The 20,678-nt window shown below is 44.4% G+C and overlaps 1 protein-coding gene across 2 annotated transcripts; it reads left to right on the plus strand.

Annotated features, from left to right (window-relative positions):
* Positions 1 to 1,850: 1,850 nt before the first annotated feature.
* On the plus strand, positions 1,851 to 15,515 carry LOC142839225 (zinc finger protein 212-like). 2 transcript variants are annotated; one of them, XM_075955203.1, is made up of 5 exons: positions 1,851 to 1,990; positions 8,130 to 8,519; positions 8,648 to 8,774; positions 11,834 to 11,914; positions 13,608 to 15,515. In XM_075955203.1, the coding sequence occupies exons 1-5, from the start codon at positions 1,967 to 1,969 to the stop codon at positions 14,462 to 14,464; spliced, it is 1,479 nt and encodes a 492-aa protein (XP_075811318.1). In that variant the 5' UTR covers positions 1,851 to 1,966; the 3' UTR covers positions 14,465 to 15,515. The 2 variants fall into 2 exon arrangements, with proteins under 2 accessions (XP_075811318.1, XP_075811319.1); XM_075955204.1 differs by having other exon boundaries at positions 13,611 to 14,591.
* The last annotated feature ends 5,163 nt before the right edge of the window (positions 15,516 to 20,678 follow it).

Here is a 20,678-nt window from a genome sequence, read left to right on the forward strand (position 1 = left end):
CTGCCCTCTTGCGGTATAGTCAATAAACCATTCTTCAGAAAAAGAAAATGAATTTTTGTTTGTGTTGCAAAGATTTTTCTGTTATAGATAATGCCAGCATCACTCTTGGCTCTGCGTGTAGCGCTCACACTTGCAAATACAGAAGCCAGAAATTTTGTTACTGAGTGCTTGCTCCATGCCAGGCATACAGAGTCCACCAACACTTTACATGGATTGCTTCACATTCTCAGTGGGAAGATAAAGGTAGCAAGTACAGAGGGAGCACACACCACACCACCTAAATAGTTACTTATTTTTATGTGTATATTTGTGTGCCTGCATGAGTATATGTGTGCCACATGTATGTAGAAGCCCTCGGAGGCCACGAGAGGGTGTCAGATCCTAAGAACAGGAGTTACAGGTGGCTGTGAGCCACCATGTGGGTTCTGGGGAACTGAACCAGGTAGCTCTCCAGGCTTTGTGCCTTAAAAAAATAATTAAATATTTGAGGCTGGGTTTCACTATGTAGCTATGGCTGGTCTGGAACTCACAGAGATCCACCTGCCTCTGCCTCCCGAGTGTTGAGATTAAAGGTGTGTAACACACACACACACACACACAAATAAGTAGATTTTTAAAGAGATAAGGTGACAAGCAGAGAAGAGAATTAGGGGTTCAGAGATCTTAAATCTATTTTTGAGATGTTTTGGATTATATAGAATCAGAACGAAGGGCAAGAAGGCATGCATGATTAAGCAGTCCTGGTCAATACATGCTTTAGTATTGCTGTCCCAGTTCTGGTTCTGCAAAGTAGTAGGAAGAAGTCCTTATTGCTGCCATTGAATTGCTTGAGAGGCTCCGTCTGGCTCCTACTTCTGCTTCACACTTATGGACAACTGCCCTTATCCTTCAACATTCTGCTGCTTCTGGGATTCAAACTGACTACATGCTTGGGACAATGACTTATGTCTGGCGGAGTTCTGCGGTTAATTCGGCCAGATGTTGGGGGATTTGTTTGGAGTCAATGTCTCTTTTGGTATTTCTGAAACTCGCTATATAGCTGAGGTTGGCCTCAAAAACTCCAGAGTGATGATAATTCGGCCAGATGTTTCCAAGCCAGAATACACAACATGCTGTCTCTAACACTCGCATGGGGTGAGGACTAGGTTAATTATTTGTGATTAAGGCTACCTTGAATTCTGCAACACACCTGATTACCTCTAGTTCCCTTTTTTTAAATATATATATATATAATATGTATGCCAGAAGAGGGCACCAGATCTCATTACAGATGGCTGTGAGCCACCATGTGGTTGCTGGGAATTAAATGCAGGACCTCAGAAAGAGCAGCCAGTACTCTTCATCTCTGAGCTGTCTGGATTTCTAATTTCTAAAAAGCCAAGTAAACTGTGAGTGTTTGGGATGAAATCACTTACCTTTGAGAACACCTTTTCTTCAAGTTCTTCCTTCAGAGAAAAGTGTGGAATTTACTCATTTAAAAATTATTTTTATAAAAAATTATTTTTATTTTTAACAATTACTGTTCATGTACAGAACGTATTGCAATCGCATCCACCCCCACCCCATTACCCTTTCTACTAGTCCCTGTCCTTCCCACGTATTTTTTTTTTAACTTTCACATATCTGACTCTCTTAAAGTATTTCGCGGTGTGCAGGGCTTACCTTAAATTCAAAAAATGCGAGCGCTTGCGTTTATACTCCGCACTCAAAAGACTGGGGTTCCGAGCTGCTGCTGTTCACCGTCCCGGCGCACTGTGGCGCAATAGAAACAGCGCGCGGCCGGAGCAGCGGCTGCAGCTCTTCTTGGCTCGGGGAGGCGGGGGGACGTTCCCAGAATGCACCTTGTATCAACACGGCGGGGGTGGCGGCAGCGGCGGCGGCGGCTTCCCGAAGTCCGGGCGTTTGGCGGAGTGGCACACAGCCGGAGCACTTTCCCGCCAGTCGGTATTGTGGGGCGACTGCGACCATGGCGGAGTCGGCGCCTGCTCGGGTAAGGCGCGCCGGCCGGGCGGCGAGGGCGCCGGGGGAGACAGCGCCCTGGCAGGGGCGGGGCTTGCGGAGCTCGGTCGCGGGCTTGGTTCCCTCCGCGGCCGTTGGCGCCGGCGGCTGCCGCCCTCCCTCCCGAAGACCCTCAGCCTCCGCCTGCTCGCTCCCTCGGAGCTTTCTGCGCAGGGCTCGGAGCCTTGGCCCTCTGCGTCTTCCCATAGAAACTTCTGCGAAGCTTGTTGAATTGTTTGTGATTGCGCCCACATATTTCCCTGCTTCGTGCCAACTAGGGACTCGTTTTCTGAGTTGGAGTGATGGCGCGGTTTAAAACCGCTCGTTGCCTTTGAGCTCAGCTGCGGGAGACTCCGGGACTTAGGGCTTCTCTCCGACCAGTGGGTTTTGGTCCGGATGCTATGTTCTGTCGTAGATTTCTGTACTGAGTTTGCAGCTACAGGTTGAAACCAGGCGGGGCCACCTCTCCTTGGGGACAGGTGTACTTACAGAGCTGTAGGTGCGCAGTATTATCTGCTTCCCCCCTCTTCCAGCTATTCAGGGAATGGGAAGACACTGAAAATTGGTTTGAGGAATATCTCAGCCCTCACCCCCTTCGGCAGCCTGTGCTCATCTCTCTAGGCCTTTGTCTCCTTAACTTGAATTGATAATGTTGGATTCGTTGTTAAAGAAATTTCTAATTTTTTTTATGGCTCCGGTCTTCTTATACTTTGACACAGTAGCGGTTAACTTAGGCAAAGGGCAGGATAAATGGAACTTAACTGGCTTTTTGTTGTACAGGCTGATCTGGAGCTGGTGACAGTCTTTCCTACTCGGTCTCCCCAGTGGTAGGATTACAGGTGTGAGCCATTATGCTCGCTTTTGATTGGTGGTGGTTGTGTTTTGGGTCACAGTCACGTGCGCCTCAGCCTAGCCTATCCGAGATGACCTTAAACTCTCACCTCTGACTCCCAAGTGCAGCGATTACAAGCACAAGCCTTTTTCTTGTCTAATTTATTTTTAATCTTTCAAAATAAGGTCTTGACCTGTAGACCACGCTAGCTTTGAATTGCCTCTGCAACCCTAGTGCTAGTTAGACAGACTCCCTGCTAGACAAACAGGGAGAGGGGGCCATGGTTAGATAATTAAAGATGGCAAATTTCCAAAATCTTCCTCACCCTCCCTACTTGAGATAAGCCTGGAAGCCTAAATCAAAGGCTTTATAGGATTTGTCTCCCATCGCTTCTGATGGACTGCTCAACAGTTCTGGGCCAATCAACCATCTTCAAATGGAACGACCCTAAGTTAGAGGAGGAAAACTTGAGAGGCTTTAAGAGTTCCAGCCTCAAAAACAAACAAACAAATAAACAACAGTTTCCTGGGTCCCCTCTGCTTTGCAGAGGGTCCTTTTCTCTGCGTGTCTGTTGTACACGTTTCCTTGTCCCCCAATCAATACTTTTCTTCAACTGCGGATTCTGTCAGTAGCGTTTGAAAATTTTCTGATGCTACTTGTGGAGCTTAAGATTTTTCTTGGTTTTAGTTCTCTAACTGGCAGAGAAGACAAACCCGGTCCAGACCCCTATGCTGTCTCATCCCCAGACTCCTAGATAGTGTCAGGAGGATCACCCTTGTGTTACTGCAGCATTTTGGGTTCAGAAACTTTGGGATCCTGAGATATCTCTTTGTGAAAGAAAAAACAAAGGAAATTTGTGTTGAAAACTTTGCCTTGCCTAGAATTGGCTGTGGTTTATCTAGGAAATGGGTAAGAACTACTTTGGAGCGCACTGAAAGATTTATCAGGGTTTGCTTTCAAGGAGTTAACGCTGACCTGGGAAACTAGTGTTGGCGGCATCTGCATCTGGCTCCTTTAAGGGTTTTTCTGTCGACGAGATGAGCACTGGCGTGGAGCGGGAGGACCAGTAGACTCCACTCCTAGCTGTGCCTCACCAGCAGACCTCTCTGAGACAAAGCAATAAAGGTCCACCAAAATCCCAGCTAGACTTGAACTTACAGTTTTGACATTGTAGAGTTTATTTAAACTGTTCTTGAACATGTTTGTATTCTCAGACATCTCTCTTCAGGTGAGGATTCTCTACTGCTAAGCCAAATTCATGTCCGATAATAACAACTGAAAATAAAAATACTAAGGAAGAAAACGCTATGTAAATGATATTTGAAATGTGTAATAAATCATAAACCCATCATTTTATGTGATAATTTAAGAAAAGCATAATAAAATTTATAACCCAAAAGTAGAAAGCATGAACTCTTAAAATATGAACAGAGTTGTGAAGCCCATTTTGAGAGCATTTGCTGAGCAATTGTATTTGATAAAATTTATGAAATCAAGAGACTATAGGGAAAAAAACTAAAGATGGGACTTGAGGGCAACACTGGGGCAAACAGTAAACTTTCTTTTTTGGTCAGGTTAGCTGTGTCTCTTTAGGAATTTGATATGTAGACCAGGCTGGCCTTGAACTCAAAGAGATCCCCTTGGCTTTGCCTCTCAAATGCTGGGATTAAGTGCCTGACTGAATAAGACAGTAACTTATTGAGCAATTAATGACAAATAATTAAACTACACGACAGCATTGATGTAGAACTTAGGAAGAAGAGATCAGAAATCATTGATCTTTGTAAATACACTTTTCATAATTGCTAAAACTAAAAAAAGTCAGTTACAATAAATATAATTGAATTAAAGCAAAGATTATAAGGATAGGAAAAATTCAACCTTCATTTTGGAAAAATCCAAAAGGTAAGTCAATACAAGTAGTTAATTAAGTATAAAAGGATATGAGAGCAGTTTGACTACTTAAAAGAACTAGTGTTACTAATAATACTAATTAAAAGAAACAGAAGTGTATCACTGCCAGAGATCGGAAATCCTCCTGCACTAATAATAAAAAAGATTAAAATTTCTATCTTGAAATGACATCTTTAAACTAGTTTAAGGCTAATTACATAGCTTTAGATATATTTGAAAATTGACAAGATTCACCATTATTTAGAATACTCAAATACAATCTAGTATTTTACCTAGCAGAAAGAAGTCGTGAGGATGTGGCCCCCCCAGCAGCACTCTTGCCATAGTCTGGTTACATGGACAGCGTCGAGCCTTGAAGTGCAGCTAGCATGACCAAGAAAATGAGTTTTTTAATTTTTTTAGTTTAGTTGATCATGATGACTCACGCCTTTAATCCCAGCATTTGGGAGGTAGAAACAGGTGGATATCTATGAGTTCTATGCCTGTCTGATCTGTATTATGTGTTCCAGGCCAGCCAGAGCTATATAGAAGATCTTGTCTCAAAAAAGGGAAAACTTTCCCCCAAATGGGAATAGGGTAGAGAACTGGGGAAAGGCATATGTTCAAATCATTATTAATATTTATTTAATTTTGATTTTATTTATATTTATTTACTTATTTATTATTCAAGACAGGTTTTTTGTGTGTGTGTGTGTGTGTGTGTGTAGCCGTGACTGTAGGCCAGGCTGGCTTCAAACTCACAGGGATCTGCCTGCTCTGTCTCCCAAGTGCTGGGATTAAAGGTGTGCACCACCATTGCCTTGCTATTTTATCCATTTTTTCACCAGCATGTAATATCTTTGTATAATGATACAGTATAGATAAAATAAGGAAGGGAGGGAGGGCCTGGAAAGATGGCTCCATGGTCTAGAGCACTTGTTACTCTTGCGGAGTTCAGTTCCCAGCACCTATATGGTGACTCAAAACCATCAGAAACTCCAGTTCTAGAGGATCTAATAATGTTCTCTTCTTTCCTTCACTGGTCCAGCCACATATGTGATGCCCATATATATGTACATGCAGACCGAACATTCATAAAATAAAAAATACAAAGGAAAAGACACCTATTAGAACTGGAAGTATGTTCACCCAAGTCTGACTTAGGGTTAGATGTGGTCTTAGACTTTGGGTTGGGGGCTGTTGAAGAGTTGGATCCATCTACCTCTGCATGTATTTAGGGTTCTTCACGTATCTGCTTGCCTGTGACTGCCCCACTCACAGAGAGGGAGCATAGACATGAGGCTTTCTCTGCTTTGATTTCAGATTTGTGAGCAAAGTAGATGTGTCTTTAAGTCACTAAATTTTGGGATGGGTTGATGCATAGCAAGAGTTGTCTGTAATAGAAAGTTAGGGAATATGTTAAAATATTGAACATGCTAAAAATTCCTTCAAATGCAGTAAAATATTCTGTATATGAATCAAACATTTTTTTCCTAAAAATGTTGTTTCTCAAACTTTTCTGTAGAATTTGATACATTTCCAAACACAGTCTCTGAAGATACCTTTGTGAAACTCTTGATGTTTGTAGAATATCAGTGCCAAAAGAAGCCAAGATACTACTGTGAAATAGAGATGGGATTTGTCTTAGTACGTGCCAATAATTACTGTGCAGCTAGAATTAATAAGGTCACAATACTGATAAAGTGACAGAAAAATTAACCCATAGAAGTGAACAAAAGATGGCAGAAACAGACTGAAAGGGAAAAGAGTGCTGGGATTAAAGGGGTACGCCACCACCGCCCAGCCTAGTATTGAATATTTTATATTAAAGGGGTATGCCACCACCGCCCAGCCTAGTATTGAATATTTTATATTAAAGGGGAACGCCACCACCGCCCAGACTAGTATTGAATATTTTATATTAAAGGGGTACGCCACCACCGCCCAGCCTAGTATTGAATATTTTGTTTTTTTTATTTATTTATACAGTATTCTGTCTGCTTGTATGCCTGCAGGCCAGAAGAGGGCGCCAGACCTCATTACAGATGGTTGTGAGCCACCATGTGGTTGCTGGGAATTGAACTCAGGACTTTTGGAAGAGCAGGCAGTGCTCTTAACCGCTGAGCCATCTCTCCAGCCCCAGTACTTCAGTGAGTCTTACTGGCTGACTTGGGACTCGCTATGTAGACCAGGATAGACTTAAACTCACGAAGATCCCCCTGTGCTGTGATTAAAGGCATGTGCCAACAGGCCTGGCCTGTTTCTGTTTGTTATTTCGTGGGTAGTGAGTGTGCCATTTCACCATGTGGTTGGTTGTCAGATGCCGGCTCCGGGAGTCAGTTCTGTGCTTCTACCATGTAGATCCCAGAGACCAAACTTTTGGCCTTTACTGCTGAGCAATCTCACCAGCCCAAGAATGGCTTTAAAAATTGTTCTTTACACTTATTTATTTATTCTGTGTGTGTGTGTGTGTGTGTCTGGATACGTGTGCACACATGAGTGTGGAGGGCAGAGGACAATTTGAGGGAAAAGCTTAACTTTATGATGATATTTTATCTATTTTTCTGATATTTTTCAAAATTATATGTAGATATGCAATATATGTAATTTTTTCTTTCTACCCTCCTTTTTGTTATAATTTTTATGTTTGTTTGAGAGACTGGGCTTCTTGTAGCCTATGCTGGCCTTGAACTTGCTGTGTAGTGGATAACCTTGAATTTTTAACTCTACTGCCTCCTTTTCAAGTACAGGGATTACAGGCATACAGCCTGGTTTATGTGGTGGTGCTTCAGATCGAGATCAGGGCTTTGTGCGTGCTAGGTGAGCATGATATCAACAGAGCTGCATACCCGGCCCCACATGAAATTTTCAGTATCTTTCTTAAGATTTCTATTGCTGTGATGAAACACCTTAACCAAAAAGCACGTTGGGGAGGAATAGGGCTTATTTGGCTTATACTTCTATAACATTGTTCGTCACTGAAGGAAGTCAGGGCAGGAGCCTGGAGGCAGAAATTGAAGCAGAGACCATGGAGGGGTGCTGCTCACTCCCTGGCCTGCTCTCCATGGCTTGTTCAGCCTGCTTTCTTATAGAACCCAGGATCACCTGCCCAGGTGTGGCCCCACCTGCAGTGGACTGGGCCTTTCTATACCAGTCACTAATTAGGAAAATACCCTACACCCTGATCTTACTTAGGCGTTTTCTCAATATAGGCTCCCTCCTCTCCAGTGACTCCAGCTTATGTCAAGTTCATATAAAACTAACCAGCACAGTATCAGAATAAAAAGTATGTTTGGATTTGTTTGTTTTAAGGAAGCTAGCTAGGAGTCTGGTCTTGGTCTTGCTTTCTTTATTTGGTATTTGGAAGTGACCTTGTCTCACTGGCCTCATATCCTCAATCCTACAGCACAAGAGGAAACGGCGTTCCACACCGTTAGCTCCCACCACACAACCTTCACAAACAACAGAGAAAAACCCATATTTTCAGACCACAGAAATCTCACTTTGGACAGTGGTGGCCGCTATTCAGGCTGTGGAGAAGAAGATGGAATCCCAGGCTGCCCGGCTACAGAGTCTTGAGGGACGAGCAGGGACAGCCGAGAAGAAGCTGGCTGACTTTGAGAAGACAGCTGTAGAGTTCAGCAACCAGCTGGAGGGCAAGTGGGCTGTGCTGGGAACCCTGCTGCAGGAGTACGGGCTGCTGCAGCGGCGGCTGGAGAACGTGGAGAACCTGCTGCGCAACAGGAACTTCTGGGTCCTGCGGCTTCCCCCAGGCAGCAAAGGGGAGACCCCCAAGGTAGAATCTCTAAGTTTAAAAGTTAGGAAAGAAGGGGAGCTCAGCCTAGATTAGTCAAGATGTTAAGTCACTGGCTCGCACTCATGATATGAGTCAAAGTGCTTATTTCTTGTGGCTTTCAATTGCAGGTGTCCGAATCCCTTGAGAATGATGAGGTCTGTTTCTCGGAACAGGAGTGGGAGAACCTGGAGGACTGGCAGAAGGAGCTCTACAGGAATGTCATGGAGAGCAACTATGAGACTCTGGTCTCTCTGAGTGAGTGGCAGTTTTCTCCCTCCTGATTGCACCCAGGACTCTGCCTGGCTCTTGCCCTCTGCTTCTGTGCTGGGAGGAGGAATGAGTCTCCAGATCCTCTCACCTGCAGAGACTTGAGAAGGTCTCTGGGTTGAGCCTTTTCTATTTCTTCTCTGTGGTAACCCAATTGCTTCTTGAAGTTATTTATGATATTATTGCTGAAGTATAATATAGGCATTTTCTACATAGCTATGAAGTATTAGTTACTTTGCTGTTTCTGTGTAAGACACTGACCAAGGCAACTTGTAGGAAAAAAGTTTATTTGGGGCTTATGGTTTCAGAGGGTTAGTTCGAGTCTTTGATGGCCAAGCAGAGATAAGAGGTAGCAAGCGACTGAAACAGCCCTGAGAGCTCCTACCTTGAATTGCAAGCAAGATGCAGGGAAAACTAACTCAAGCTGGCTTCAGTCTTTTGACACCTTAAAGCCCTGTTCCTCTTCCCCCCACCAACTTGCCTCCTCTAACAAGGCTACACCCAACTTTTACCAAACAAGTTCCACCAATTGGCAACAAAGTTTTCAAGCATATGACTCTATGGGGCCATTCTCCTTCAAACCACCACAAATATAATAAACTTTTGTTTTGTTATTTATTTATTTATTTATTTATTTATTTGAGAGGAAAAAAACCCTCTATTTAGCCCTGGCTGTCCTGGAACTCATTCTGGAGATCAGGCTGGTCTTGCTGAGGTGGCTTAGTGGGTAGAAGTGCTTGCTATAAAGCCTGATAACCTGCATTCAATTCCACGATGGAAGGAGACAACTGACTCCTTAAAGCGGCTGTAACAGGTTTTCTTTTGGACCACCAACCAACTCCCAAATCATGACATAGAAATTTACTAGCAGTTTTGAATGCTTGTCCTTATCTTATGCTTGTCCCACTAGCTCTTCCCCCTCCCCCCCAAGGGTTTCTCTGTAGCTTTAGAGCCTGTCCTGGAACTAGCTCTTGTAGACCAGGCTGGTCTCAAACTCATAGAGATCCGCCTGCCTCTGCCTCCCGAGTGCTGGGATTAAAGTTGTGCACCACCACTGCCCAGCATCCCACTAGCTCTTACAACTTAATTTAACTTGTGTTTTCATCTGTGTTTTGCCTCAAGGCTTTTACCTTCTTTCTGTATGGCCTGCTTTCACTGCTTTTTCCATATCTGGTTGGCAGCTGCCTAACTTGTCCTGGGCATCCGTCCTCTCTTCTTCCCTCTCTCCTCTCCTCCTCTCTCTTTGTTCTCTTGAGCTGAACCTAGATTCTTCCTCCTACTTATTCTGTCTGCCCACCAACCCCACCTATCTCTCTCCTGCCTTTCTATTAGCCATTCAGCTTTTTATTAGACCAGTCAGGTGCCTTAGGCAGGCAAGGTGAAACAGCAGCACATCTTTACATAATTAAACAAATGCAACATAGTCAAATATAACACATCTTTATGAAGGGGGAGGTGATGTGGGATTGCCCTCTGAATGCTGTAAATACTGCTTAATAAAGAAACTGGCTTGGCCTGATAGGGTAGAACAGAGCTAGGTGGGGAAAACTAAACTGAATGCTGGGAGAAAGAAGGGCAGGGTTAGAGAAAAACCATGGAGCCACAAGAGACAGATGTGCTGAAGGCCACTACCTCATGGTGATGCACAGATTAATGGAGATGGGTTAAATTAAGACGTAAGAATTAGCAAATAAGAAGCTAGAATTAATGGGCCAAGCAGTGATTTAAATAATACAGTTTCTGTGTGATTATTTTGGGGCTGAGCAGCCAGGAACCAACAAGTGTCCTCCTCCAACATCTTTACATAGTTAAACAAATGTAGCATATCTTTACACAGTTAAATTCCACTGGTTTCTTTCTGGTCTCCACTTGTATTGAGATATGCAGTATAGGCTGACAAAACCCATTTTCTTGGCAATTAATTAGCCAGCATCATTACCAACCACTGCGGTCTCCGTGTTTGTTTGGTAGACTGGAAGTATTTTGTATAATATATTACTAATACATGCTGTATAACAAATGTATTCTTTTCTTGTTAGATAGATGCTTTTTAAATGTGGGTCCTTGGAGAAATACCAAGGAGGCCACTGACTGGACCAGATCCATGAGGGTGAGAAAAGTCAAAGTGGGTCAAAGAGGTGACCATGTTACCCCAAATGGGCTATATACTCTCTTGAGGCTGTTTTCCTGTGCCACAGAGCCTGCCTTACCTGGAATTGCCTCAGCAAGAAGGCCAGGGGGATGAAATTAGGCACTGTGGAAGGAATCCTTGGAAAAACTTGAGCTGTATGGGCAGAGGTGATGGTGCTATGTGGACACTGGCACATGAGCTAGTCACCCTAATGAAGGAACAGCAGAACTTAGGGTCAGCTCATGCTGGCAAGGATGCAAAGCAAGGAGAACATGCCTCCATTGCTGGTAGGAGTGCAAACTTAGACACTTTGGAAATCAATATGGCGGTTTCTCAGAAAATTGGGAATTGATCTACCTCAAGACCCAGCTGTACTACTCTTGGGCCTATACCCAAAGGATGCTCCATCATACCACAAGGACACTTGCACAGCTCTGTTCATAGCAGCTTTATTCATAATAGCCAGAAACTAGAAACAATCAAGATGTTCCTCAACTAAAGAATGGATAAAGAAAGTGTGGTACAGCCGGGCGGTGGTGGCGCACGCCTTTAATCCCAACACTCGGGAGGCAGAGGCAGGCGGATCTCTGTGAGTTCGAGACCAGTCTGGTCTACAAGAGCTAGTTCCAGGACAGGCTCCAAAACCACAGAGAAACCCTGTCTCGAAAAACAAGAACAAAACAACAACAACAAAAAAGTGTGGTACATTTACACAACGGACTGGTATTACCCAGTCATTAAAAATAATGACATCTTGAAATTTCCATTGGCCAGGGGAGAAATGGCAGTAGCCTTATCTGGGTCTTTTTAACTGTTAGTATTGATTCCCTAGCATTGGTCGTTTGTTCAGTGGCGTCTGACCAGCGTGCTGCAAGTTTTACTCTGGTGGACTCACACTGTATCTTTTCCAACCCAGAGGTCCTTGGCCAGCCAGAAGAAGAAGTGGAATTGGGTGCAGAGATGGTGGGTGACTTGGTAGAAGAAGGTACCCACCTGGGTGAGTAGTTCTAGAGTGTTGGTCTGTCTTCTTTCTCCATCCCTACCCTTCGGGTTCCGATAGCTGATAGGGAGCGTGCCCACAGCTGAACTGCCAAATAGTACCTATAATTTCATCTGGCATGTGCAGGTTGTGGACTCCTGTTCGGTTTTGTTGTTTTTGTTGTGTTTCTTATTTTATTTTATTATTAATTAATTTATTTATTTATTTTGGTAGGGTTTCTCTGTGTAGCCCTGGCTGTCCTGGAACTCCTTTGTAGACCAGGCTGGCCTCAAACTCAGAGATTTACCTGCATCTGCCTTCCTGATCCTAGGAGCTTCCAGCACCCAGCTTATTTGTTTTTAAAGGTTTTTTTTCATTTTTATTTTATTTTTTTCATTTTTATTTATATATGTGCGTGTGTGTGACTGTGTGATGTGTGGGGTATCCACGGAGCGCAGAAGATGGGGTAGGATTGTGAGCTACCCGGTGTGGGTGTTGGGAACAAGTGCTCTTGTTCAGCAGGCCATCTCTCTGGCCTCTGTCTGTTTTTGAGGCAAGTCTTAATACGTAGTCCACAATAGCCTGGACTTACTATGTAGCTCAGGCTGGCTTTGAACTCATGATCCTCCTGATTCTGCCTCTTGAGTAGGATTACAGTGTGAGCCACCATACTTTGACTAGCCCTGTTCTAGATGGTTCTTAACCCCTGTCAGTCTTTGGAGTATTGCAGACTGCATAGCATGCTTTTTCATGCCCTATAAGTAATATACATAGTAGGCTGTGGTCAGAGTGAGCGGTGGAGGGTGGGCAACAAGTCACAGGACCAAGGGAAAAAGAAATGAGGAGAGGTGTTTAAACAGAACATCCAGGAAGAATAAAATAATATTATTTTACTAGTTTATGTGCATGGTGTTTTTTCTGTTTGCCTGTGTACTTCATGGTTGAAGTGTAGAAGGTATCAAATCTCTTGAAACTGGAGTTACTGATGGTTGTGGCCACCATGTAGGTACTGGGAGTTGGACTTGAGTCCTCTGTAGGAACAGCTGCTGCTCTTAACCACTAAGTCATTCCTCTGCTCCTAGTTGTGTGGTTTTCAAACGATTAGTTTAGTGTTAAACGCAGGGCCTTACACATGCTAGGCAAGCATCTGCGGCTAGGCTTTATCTTCAGCCCCTTTTAAAAAAATCTTTTTAAAATTTTGATATAGGGAGTTTGAGGTCAGTCTGGTCTACAGAGCGAGTTCCAGGACAGCCAGAGTTGTTACACAGAGAAACCATGTTTTCAAAAAACAAAACAAAATTTAGATAGGGTCTCACTTAGTTGCCCACACTGGTCTTGAACTTGTCGTGCAGCCTAAGCAATCTGTTAACTTGTGACTCTCTTGACTCATCTTTCTGAGTAGCTGAGGTTATGTAAAGGCCTGTATCACCAGACCCAGCTTCAAATTTGTTATTTTAACACTTTTGGACCAAGTGGTTACAGTGTATTTTGTCATTTTTCATAGAGTTTAAGCACCAGCTTATAGATAAGTTTGGAGAACTATAATAACATTGTTGTCTAAGAGTAAGATGCTGAGATCCTCCTCCGGATTGCCCTAATTCAATCATCCTCAGAAGCTTTGTTTTGAGTCTTCCTGAAGTCCCCAAGCATTTGGTTCTGGACACACCAAAAGTACTGGAGTATAATCTTTTGTTGGTCTTTTTCCTTGCAGCAGATAGGGCCATGGTTAAACAGGAGGTGCTGTACAAGCAGGAGGACCCTGCAGGTCTGCCCAGCATGTTTTCCAGTGCTGCTGAGCAGCAGGCTTTCTTTGGCGTGGAGCAGGCTGTGTTCTGGAATAGTCCAGGAGATTCTGCCCTCTTGGAATCAGGCCCTGGGGACTCTAACCCTGAGTCTGTTGAGGGCAGTAGAAACCCTGCCCCTGGTAGAAAATTGGACTGCCCCCGAAAACAGAAGACTCAGAGGCAGGTACAATTGGGTCAGGAGTGTGGACAGAGCCTGAAGGTGAAAAGGGACAGCAGCCCATACAAGTGTTCTGAATGCCAGATCAGCTTCCGCTACAAGCAGCAGCTGACTGCACATATGCAGAGCCACGTGGGCAGAGAGTCTTACTCGGCCACAGAACCAGAGGAGAGCCTCAGGCCCAGGCCACGACTGAAACCACAGGCCAAAAAGTCGAAGCTGCATCAGTGTGATGTGTGCCACAGGAGCTTCAGCTGCAAGGTCAGCCTGGCGACCCACCAGCGCTGCCACCAGCAGGAGGGCCCCAGCGCCAGCCCTCATATCCAGGAGAGATTCTCACCCAACAGCCTAGTCGCTCTGCCTGGCCACATCCCGTGGAGGAAAAGTCGGAGTTCTCTCATCTGTGGGTACTGTGGCAAGAGTTTCAGCCACCCGTCTGACCTGGTGCGGCACCAGCGCATCCACACTGGCGAGCGGCCCTACAGCTGCCCCGAGTGTGAGAAGAGCTTTGTCCAGAAGCAGCACCTGCTGCAGCACCAGAAAATTCACCAGCGGGAGCGGGGTGGGCTGGCTCCAGAGAATGGAAGGCCCAATGGCCTGCTTTAAGGTTGCCAGCCCCTCACCGTCTGGGGGTGGAGGGGGGTGGCGTGAGACCCCCGCAGAGACACTACAAAGTTAGGCTGACTTCTTCCTGAGGAAAATTGTTTATTCTTTGCCCCCCCCTTGGCTAAGCACAAAGGCTAGTCTGAGACACAGGAGGGATCTGTGCCCCAGCCTCTGCCATCTTGGCCCTGCTGCTGGGTTTACTGTTTCTTTAGCCTTTCAGGTCCTTGGTTTTCTCCTTTCTGGTGCACTGTCACACCGCAGGAACTGGGGACCAGTTCCAGGGCCCACCCTAGCATTTCACACGTCTTCCCACAGTTGAATGGGGCCACAGAGGTATGTGGAGAGTTCCGGGAAGTATTACCCTCTACTTCCCTTCCTTTTTTAGCCTCCTTGTTAAAAACTAGTATAAATAATTTAAACGAACTGCTTAGGTTGTTCTAAAGACCTCTTTTTGGAGTTAGATTCTTGTTGATTTTTTTAAAATATAGCTCAAAACTTGTTTTATAAATTTCAAGAGTTGTAGACATTGTTCCTAACATGGGAACTGAGCCTACCCTCCAGGAGGGAATAGTTTATGGGCTCTTTTAGCCCACCCACACTTAAAATAGGCCAGAGAGCCAAGACACACTGCTGGGTTCCCTTGGTGGGTTGCAGAGTGCACTCAGATGGGGCTAGTTTTCTCAGGTGGGCCAAGAAGAAGCCCCTGAAGCCCCTGCTGGGAGTAAAGACTTCTTTGAAGAAGCTGAGAGCTCAGTTCTGGGAGTTTGGTGTCTCATACTCTACCCCTTTTTGCCCCTGGCTTTGCTGTGTTTCTGCAGTTCTGGGGGCAGGAGTAGAAGGCAGACCTACACCAGGTGTCACTTGAGGTTCAGATTAGACCTCCAGTGTCTCTCCCAGAAGTGGAGAAAAAGCACAGACGCTTGTCTCAGGAGTGTTGAGTACCTGCCCCACTGTCATTTGGGGAGGGAGGTGAGAGTGGGTTCCTTGGTCACATGTGAATGTATCCTTGGATGTTTTACTATGTCTGGAATAAATCTTGTTACTTGTATTTAAAAAAAAGAAAACATGGGATGTTTTCTGTTTATCGAGACTTGTCACCAGGAGTCAAATGAGGAGAGGTTCCTCACCAGGAAACCTAGCCTGACCCTATGACCATCATGCCTCAGAGCTCAGACACTGGACCAGGGATACTGTTGCTGCTACAGTTTTACACTTTAATGTAAAGGTTAGGTTCTGTTTCCCTGTTCCCAGAAGTACTTGCTAGGAGCTTGAAGGTAGTACAGCTCAGACTCCATCCTACACCTCTGGGTTGAGACATTTTTGTTGTGTTTCTGTTTTTCAAGACAGTATAGCCCTGGCTATTCTGGTACCCTCTCTGTACAACAGGGTGTCCTCAAACTCAGATCTGCCTTCTGCTTCCGCCTCCCAAGTGCTGGAATTAAAGGTGTCTACTAACACTGCCTGGCGGAATTTACATTAAAGAATATTTTATTTTTTGAGGTGGGGTTTCATATGGCCCAAGTTGGCTCTGAACTTCCTGTGAGGCTGAAGCCGTGCTTGAACTCCTGATCTTCCCATCACTATTTCTCAAGTACCACCATGCTGAGCAACATTTCCTTTTAATGCCAGCATACAGCACTTTTATTGCAATAGTAAAACTTGAAATCCATATGTTACAGGGGGTAGGGACAAAAGCATACTTTATCCCACCAAATCTCACTACACAGGACAGCAGGAGGTGAGAAGAGACGAAGGAAAAGCCAGGAAGTCAAAGTCAGCAGAGGGCTAAGCTTCAGAACCCAAGAGATGCTGTAGGTATGATGGTCAGTGTCATCTTCTCAGAGATGGCTGAGTGTGCATTGGGTAGAACGTCTACTAACAACACCTAAATAATGCCTTCAGTTTAAAATTTTTATTAAAAGTACTGAAAGTTTAGGAAGTGGAGCTTGGATAGTTACAAAATTACAAAACTCGTGAAAATTCCATTAGAAATACAATAGGATTTTTGTTTATTTGTTTGTAATAGCCTCAGCAGTTCTGGAACTTACTCTATGGTAAGATGGCTTGTAGGGTTAAGACATTGTATCCGCGCAAAATGGGTGCAATGCAGATATCAAAGAATATTTACCACTTTAATGATAAACTTGCAGAGCCAGGGTTCCAGCGTAGTACAGGAGGTAGAAATGTACATTGTGATATGATAGATGTATCCATACAATATAAGCATACTCTTATACCAAAGTAGAGGTAGGAACACTCACATTCAATATTCAGTATGTCAATATACAAGAAACAGTACCAACATAATTTTCTAAAAACAGTAAGTCACAAATACCAATCATCCCATCAAACCAGTTAATCCCCCTCCTACCTCCTGTACTACGCTGGAACCTTGGTTCTGCAAGTTTATCATCAAAGTGGCAAACATTCCTTGATATCTGCACTGCACTTATTCTGTGCGGATACAATGTCTTAACCCTACAATGGCTGGCCTGGAACTCAGAGATCTGCTTGCCTTTGCTTCCAGGGTATGGGGATTAAAGATTAAAGGCCTGTGCTATCCATGCTCAGCCATAGGATTTTTTTTTTTTTTAAGGCCAGGTCAAAAAAGAAGGCCTCAGAGATCCCTCCTCGTTCAGGGACAGATACAACACATGAAGGAACTTGTTTTAAAAGGCACATAGTTTCTGAAGATGGGAGGGGCTGGCAGAGGCAAAGACTCCCTCCTCCCCAGTTGAGCTTGTGTAGGACTTTGAATTAAACAGAAGGATCTCCTTCACATTGGAGAAAACTCAATAGCACCTCCAATCCACCATGGTTTTGCATTACAGCAGCAAATTGTCTTAATGTATAATAGATAATTTCATATATATATAATGTACATATAATAGATTTTAAAAAAAGTTCAGATTCCTGTTTCCCCACCCGAACAGCAGTTCCTAGTCTAGAGTTAACCTTCATTTGTGCTGTTAATACTGGCAATACCCTTCATTGGAGACCTGTATGCAAAAGACAGAAACTGAATCTTCATTCAAAACAAAATTAGTAACTTGGGGCATATAGTTTATGGCATGTAGTTTTGTTCAGCACACAAGAACAGGAAGAGGACACGGAGGTGTCTGAATCAAAGCTGAGTGGGGGAACACAGGTGTTTATACAAAGCGGGGCATTGGAGAAAGCTCCTCATGGGTCCATGTGTACACAAAACATACTTTTTGTTTTTTTAAGACGGGGTTTCTGTGTAGCCCTGGTTGTCCTGGAACTCACTTTGTAGACTAGGCTAGCCTTGAACTCAGAGTTTCACCTGTCTCTGCTTTCCCAGCGCTGGGACTAAAGGTGTGCACCCCCACTTTCAGAACACACAACATTATGTAACCTCCAGTAGGCATTGTTTTTTATTTTAGATCTCTAACATTTACATGTGTATGGGTGCATGCATGTCTCTCTGTGTGGTGGTCAGAGGACAACTGATAGGAGTTTCCAAGGGTCAGATTCAGAAAGTGTTCTTTCCCCCCCCCCCAGCTGTTAGGGAACTTGCTATGTAGCCTACTTGACTTCCCAGCCATGCTCCCACCTTCAGCCTCCTGAATGCTGTTATTTCAGGTGGGAGCCAGCATACCAGGCTCCGTAGGCGCTGTTTTAAATGACACAACTTACTTGCCCATTTCAACTGTCACATATTGAAAGGCTGCTCTGGGAAGCATGGAGAAGAAGGTTCTGGAAAGTGAACTGGTTAAGTTGCACATAATACCTAGGGCCGCAACGTCACATGCCCAACTAAGCTGGTATGCCTCTCCTTCCTATTCGCTCAGTAAACATAGTGCTCACACCTGGCCCTAGTTAGCCCAGCTAGTCTCACCACCACATGACATGGTGGAGCTGTTGGACATAGGCTTTCTTGGGTCTTACAGTGGCGTTCCCAGCGCGGATCCAAAGCAAACTCTAGTGCTGAAGGCTGCTACAGCCTTTCTTACATGCCACGCCAGTTGGGCTGCAGTTGCGTTATTCCTGTCCTGAATCAGCCTCTTGCCTTTTTGATGTCTAAGCTTTTGAGAGAGCTTGCCTCATCTGTTTTTATACTTGTATGTGTGAGCATGTTGTGGAATAGTCCTTCACATTGAAAATATGTCACTTGATTAGTTTAATGAGCTAAATGGCCAATAGCTAGGTAGGATTTGGGGGGCAGAGAAAATCCTGGGAAGAAGAAGGCAGAGTCACCAGCCAGACGCAGAGAAAGCCACATGGGCATTACAAAATAAAGATAACTGAGCCACATAAAGGAACATAGATTAAAAGAAATGGTTTAATCTAAGTTTTAAGAGCTAATTAGAAACAAGTCTAAGCTATTGGCTGAGCTTTTATAATTTTTTTTAAAGATTTATTTTATGATGTATACATCATTCTGCCTGTATATATTCCCACGCGCCAGAAGAGGGCGCCATTTCTCATTACAGATGGTTGTGAGCCCCCATATGGTTTCTGGGAATTGAACTCAGGACCTCTGGAAGAGCAGCCAGTGCTCTTAACCACTGAGCCATCTCTCCAGCCCTGAGCTTTAATAATTAATAAGTGTCCATGTTGTGATTTGGGAGCTGGTCGGTGGGACAGAAAAATTTGCCTACATCAACACACGTATGCCATGGCACACAGGTGAGTTCAGAAGACAACTTAAGAGTTCTCTCCTACCATGTGATCAGACTCCAGTGACAGACTTGGCAGCAAACACCTTTCCTCCCTTAAACCATCTTACTTTTCCTCATCCATTTCTTTTGAGAGCAAATAAATGATGGGAACTTGTTATGTAGGCAGTTTTAACATTCAGGATACATCAGTGAGCAGAACACATTGGCTGTGGTTGGTTTTATGTTAAAATATAGTTTCTGACACTGGACCTGTTTACAGACTTCCCTAGACTAACACAGTATTACAGTGTGCACTCCCAAACTGATAAAAAGGATGGAGTTTTGAGACAGGGTTTCGCTATGTAATCTAAGAAGACCTGGTGCTCTCATTCCCTGCCCCAGATTCCCAAGTGCTGAGGTTACAAGGAATATGATGTTTGCTTGGTTTGGTTTTTCAAGACAGGGTTTCTCAAGTGGTGGGATTAAAGGTGTGTACAACCATGCCCAGCACGCAACTAATTTTTGTTTTGTTTTTCGAGACAGGGTTTTTCTGTAGCTTTGGAGCCTGTCCTGGAACTAGCTCTTGTAAACCAGGCTGGACTTGAACTCACAGAGATCCATCCGCCTTCCCGAGTGCTGGGATTAAAGGTGTGTGCCACCATTGCCTGGCTGCAACTAATTTTTAAAAAAGGTTTTATTTACAGTGTGTGTAGGTCAGTCATCTGCCAGCCTCAGAACTGATTTTAGAATTATTTTAAAGATATTTTAAATACATATAGACACCAAAACAAACCCCAAAATATTTTTTTTTTTAAAAATGCCAGCGGCAAGTTCATTGGCTTATTGGATAAAGACCATAGCATGAGTGAAAAATTCAGGAAACCAAGAAAAGCAGGTTTTACTTTATATTCCAAGGTTAATTCTGGGCTTCCCAAGTAAGGGTTTCTAGTTCGAGAAGGATATTGGTCTTAAATGGAATAGTTTATTCAGGAGAGCTCAGGACATGAACTGGTTAGAGAGCCGTACACATGAACACAGTAGCTGTTGTTCGGTCCATTGTGTCATTTGAATTCCCCTGGCTGGAAGAGCCGGATCATCAATCAGCCAGGATGCCCTGCTAGCCCAGGCTGGATGTGGCAGAGAGGGCTGGAAGAAGGGGCTCTGCCCGGGCTGTGCAGGTGGCAGTCATAAATCCCAGAGGCTAAGAACCTCAAATGTGGGTGCGTGAGAGAAGGATACTCCGGAAGCACCTCCCTTGGGTTGTGGCGCAAGCCAGGCAAGCGCTCTACCACTACCACTGAGGTAGGTCCCAGTCTCGGGCTTGCTTTTTTTTTTTTTTTTAAACGCACTTTTCCCCTTAGGGATTCCCAATTGTTCTGAAAAACCAGAAGAAGGGTTTAGGAACCTTTATCTTTTCTCCTAGGTTCTCCTCTCTAGGTTACAGACCCTAGAAAAGGGACTCTGAAAAACCTTGGGATGAGGGTGTTCCGCCCGAGCGTGAAGTCTGGGAATTTTCTGAGCGTTTCCCTCCCGGGCGTCTTCCCGGAATTCCCGTCGAGGCCAGCGGCTAGGCGTCCCGAGCCAGGCTCGGC

The sequence above is a fragment of the Microtus pennsylvanicus genome, chromosome 21, assembly GCF_037038515.1.
Source record: "Microtus pennsylvanicus isolate mMicPen1 chromosome 21, mMicPen1.hap1, whole genome shotgun sequence".
NCBI classification, from domain to species: Eukaryota; Metazoa; Chordata; class Mammalia; order Rodentia; family Cricetidae; genus Microtus; species Microtus pennsylvanicus.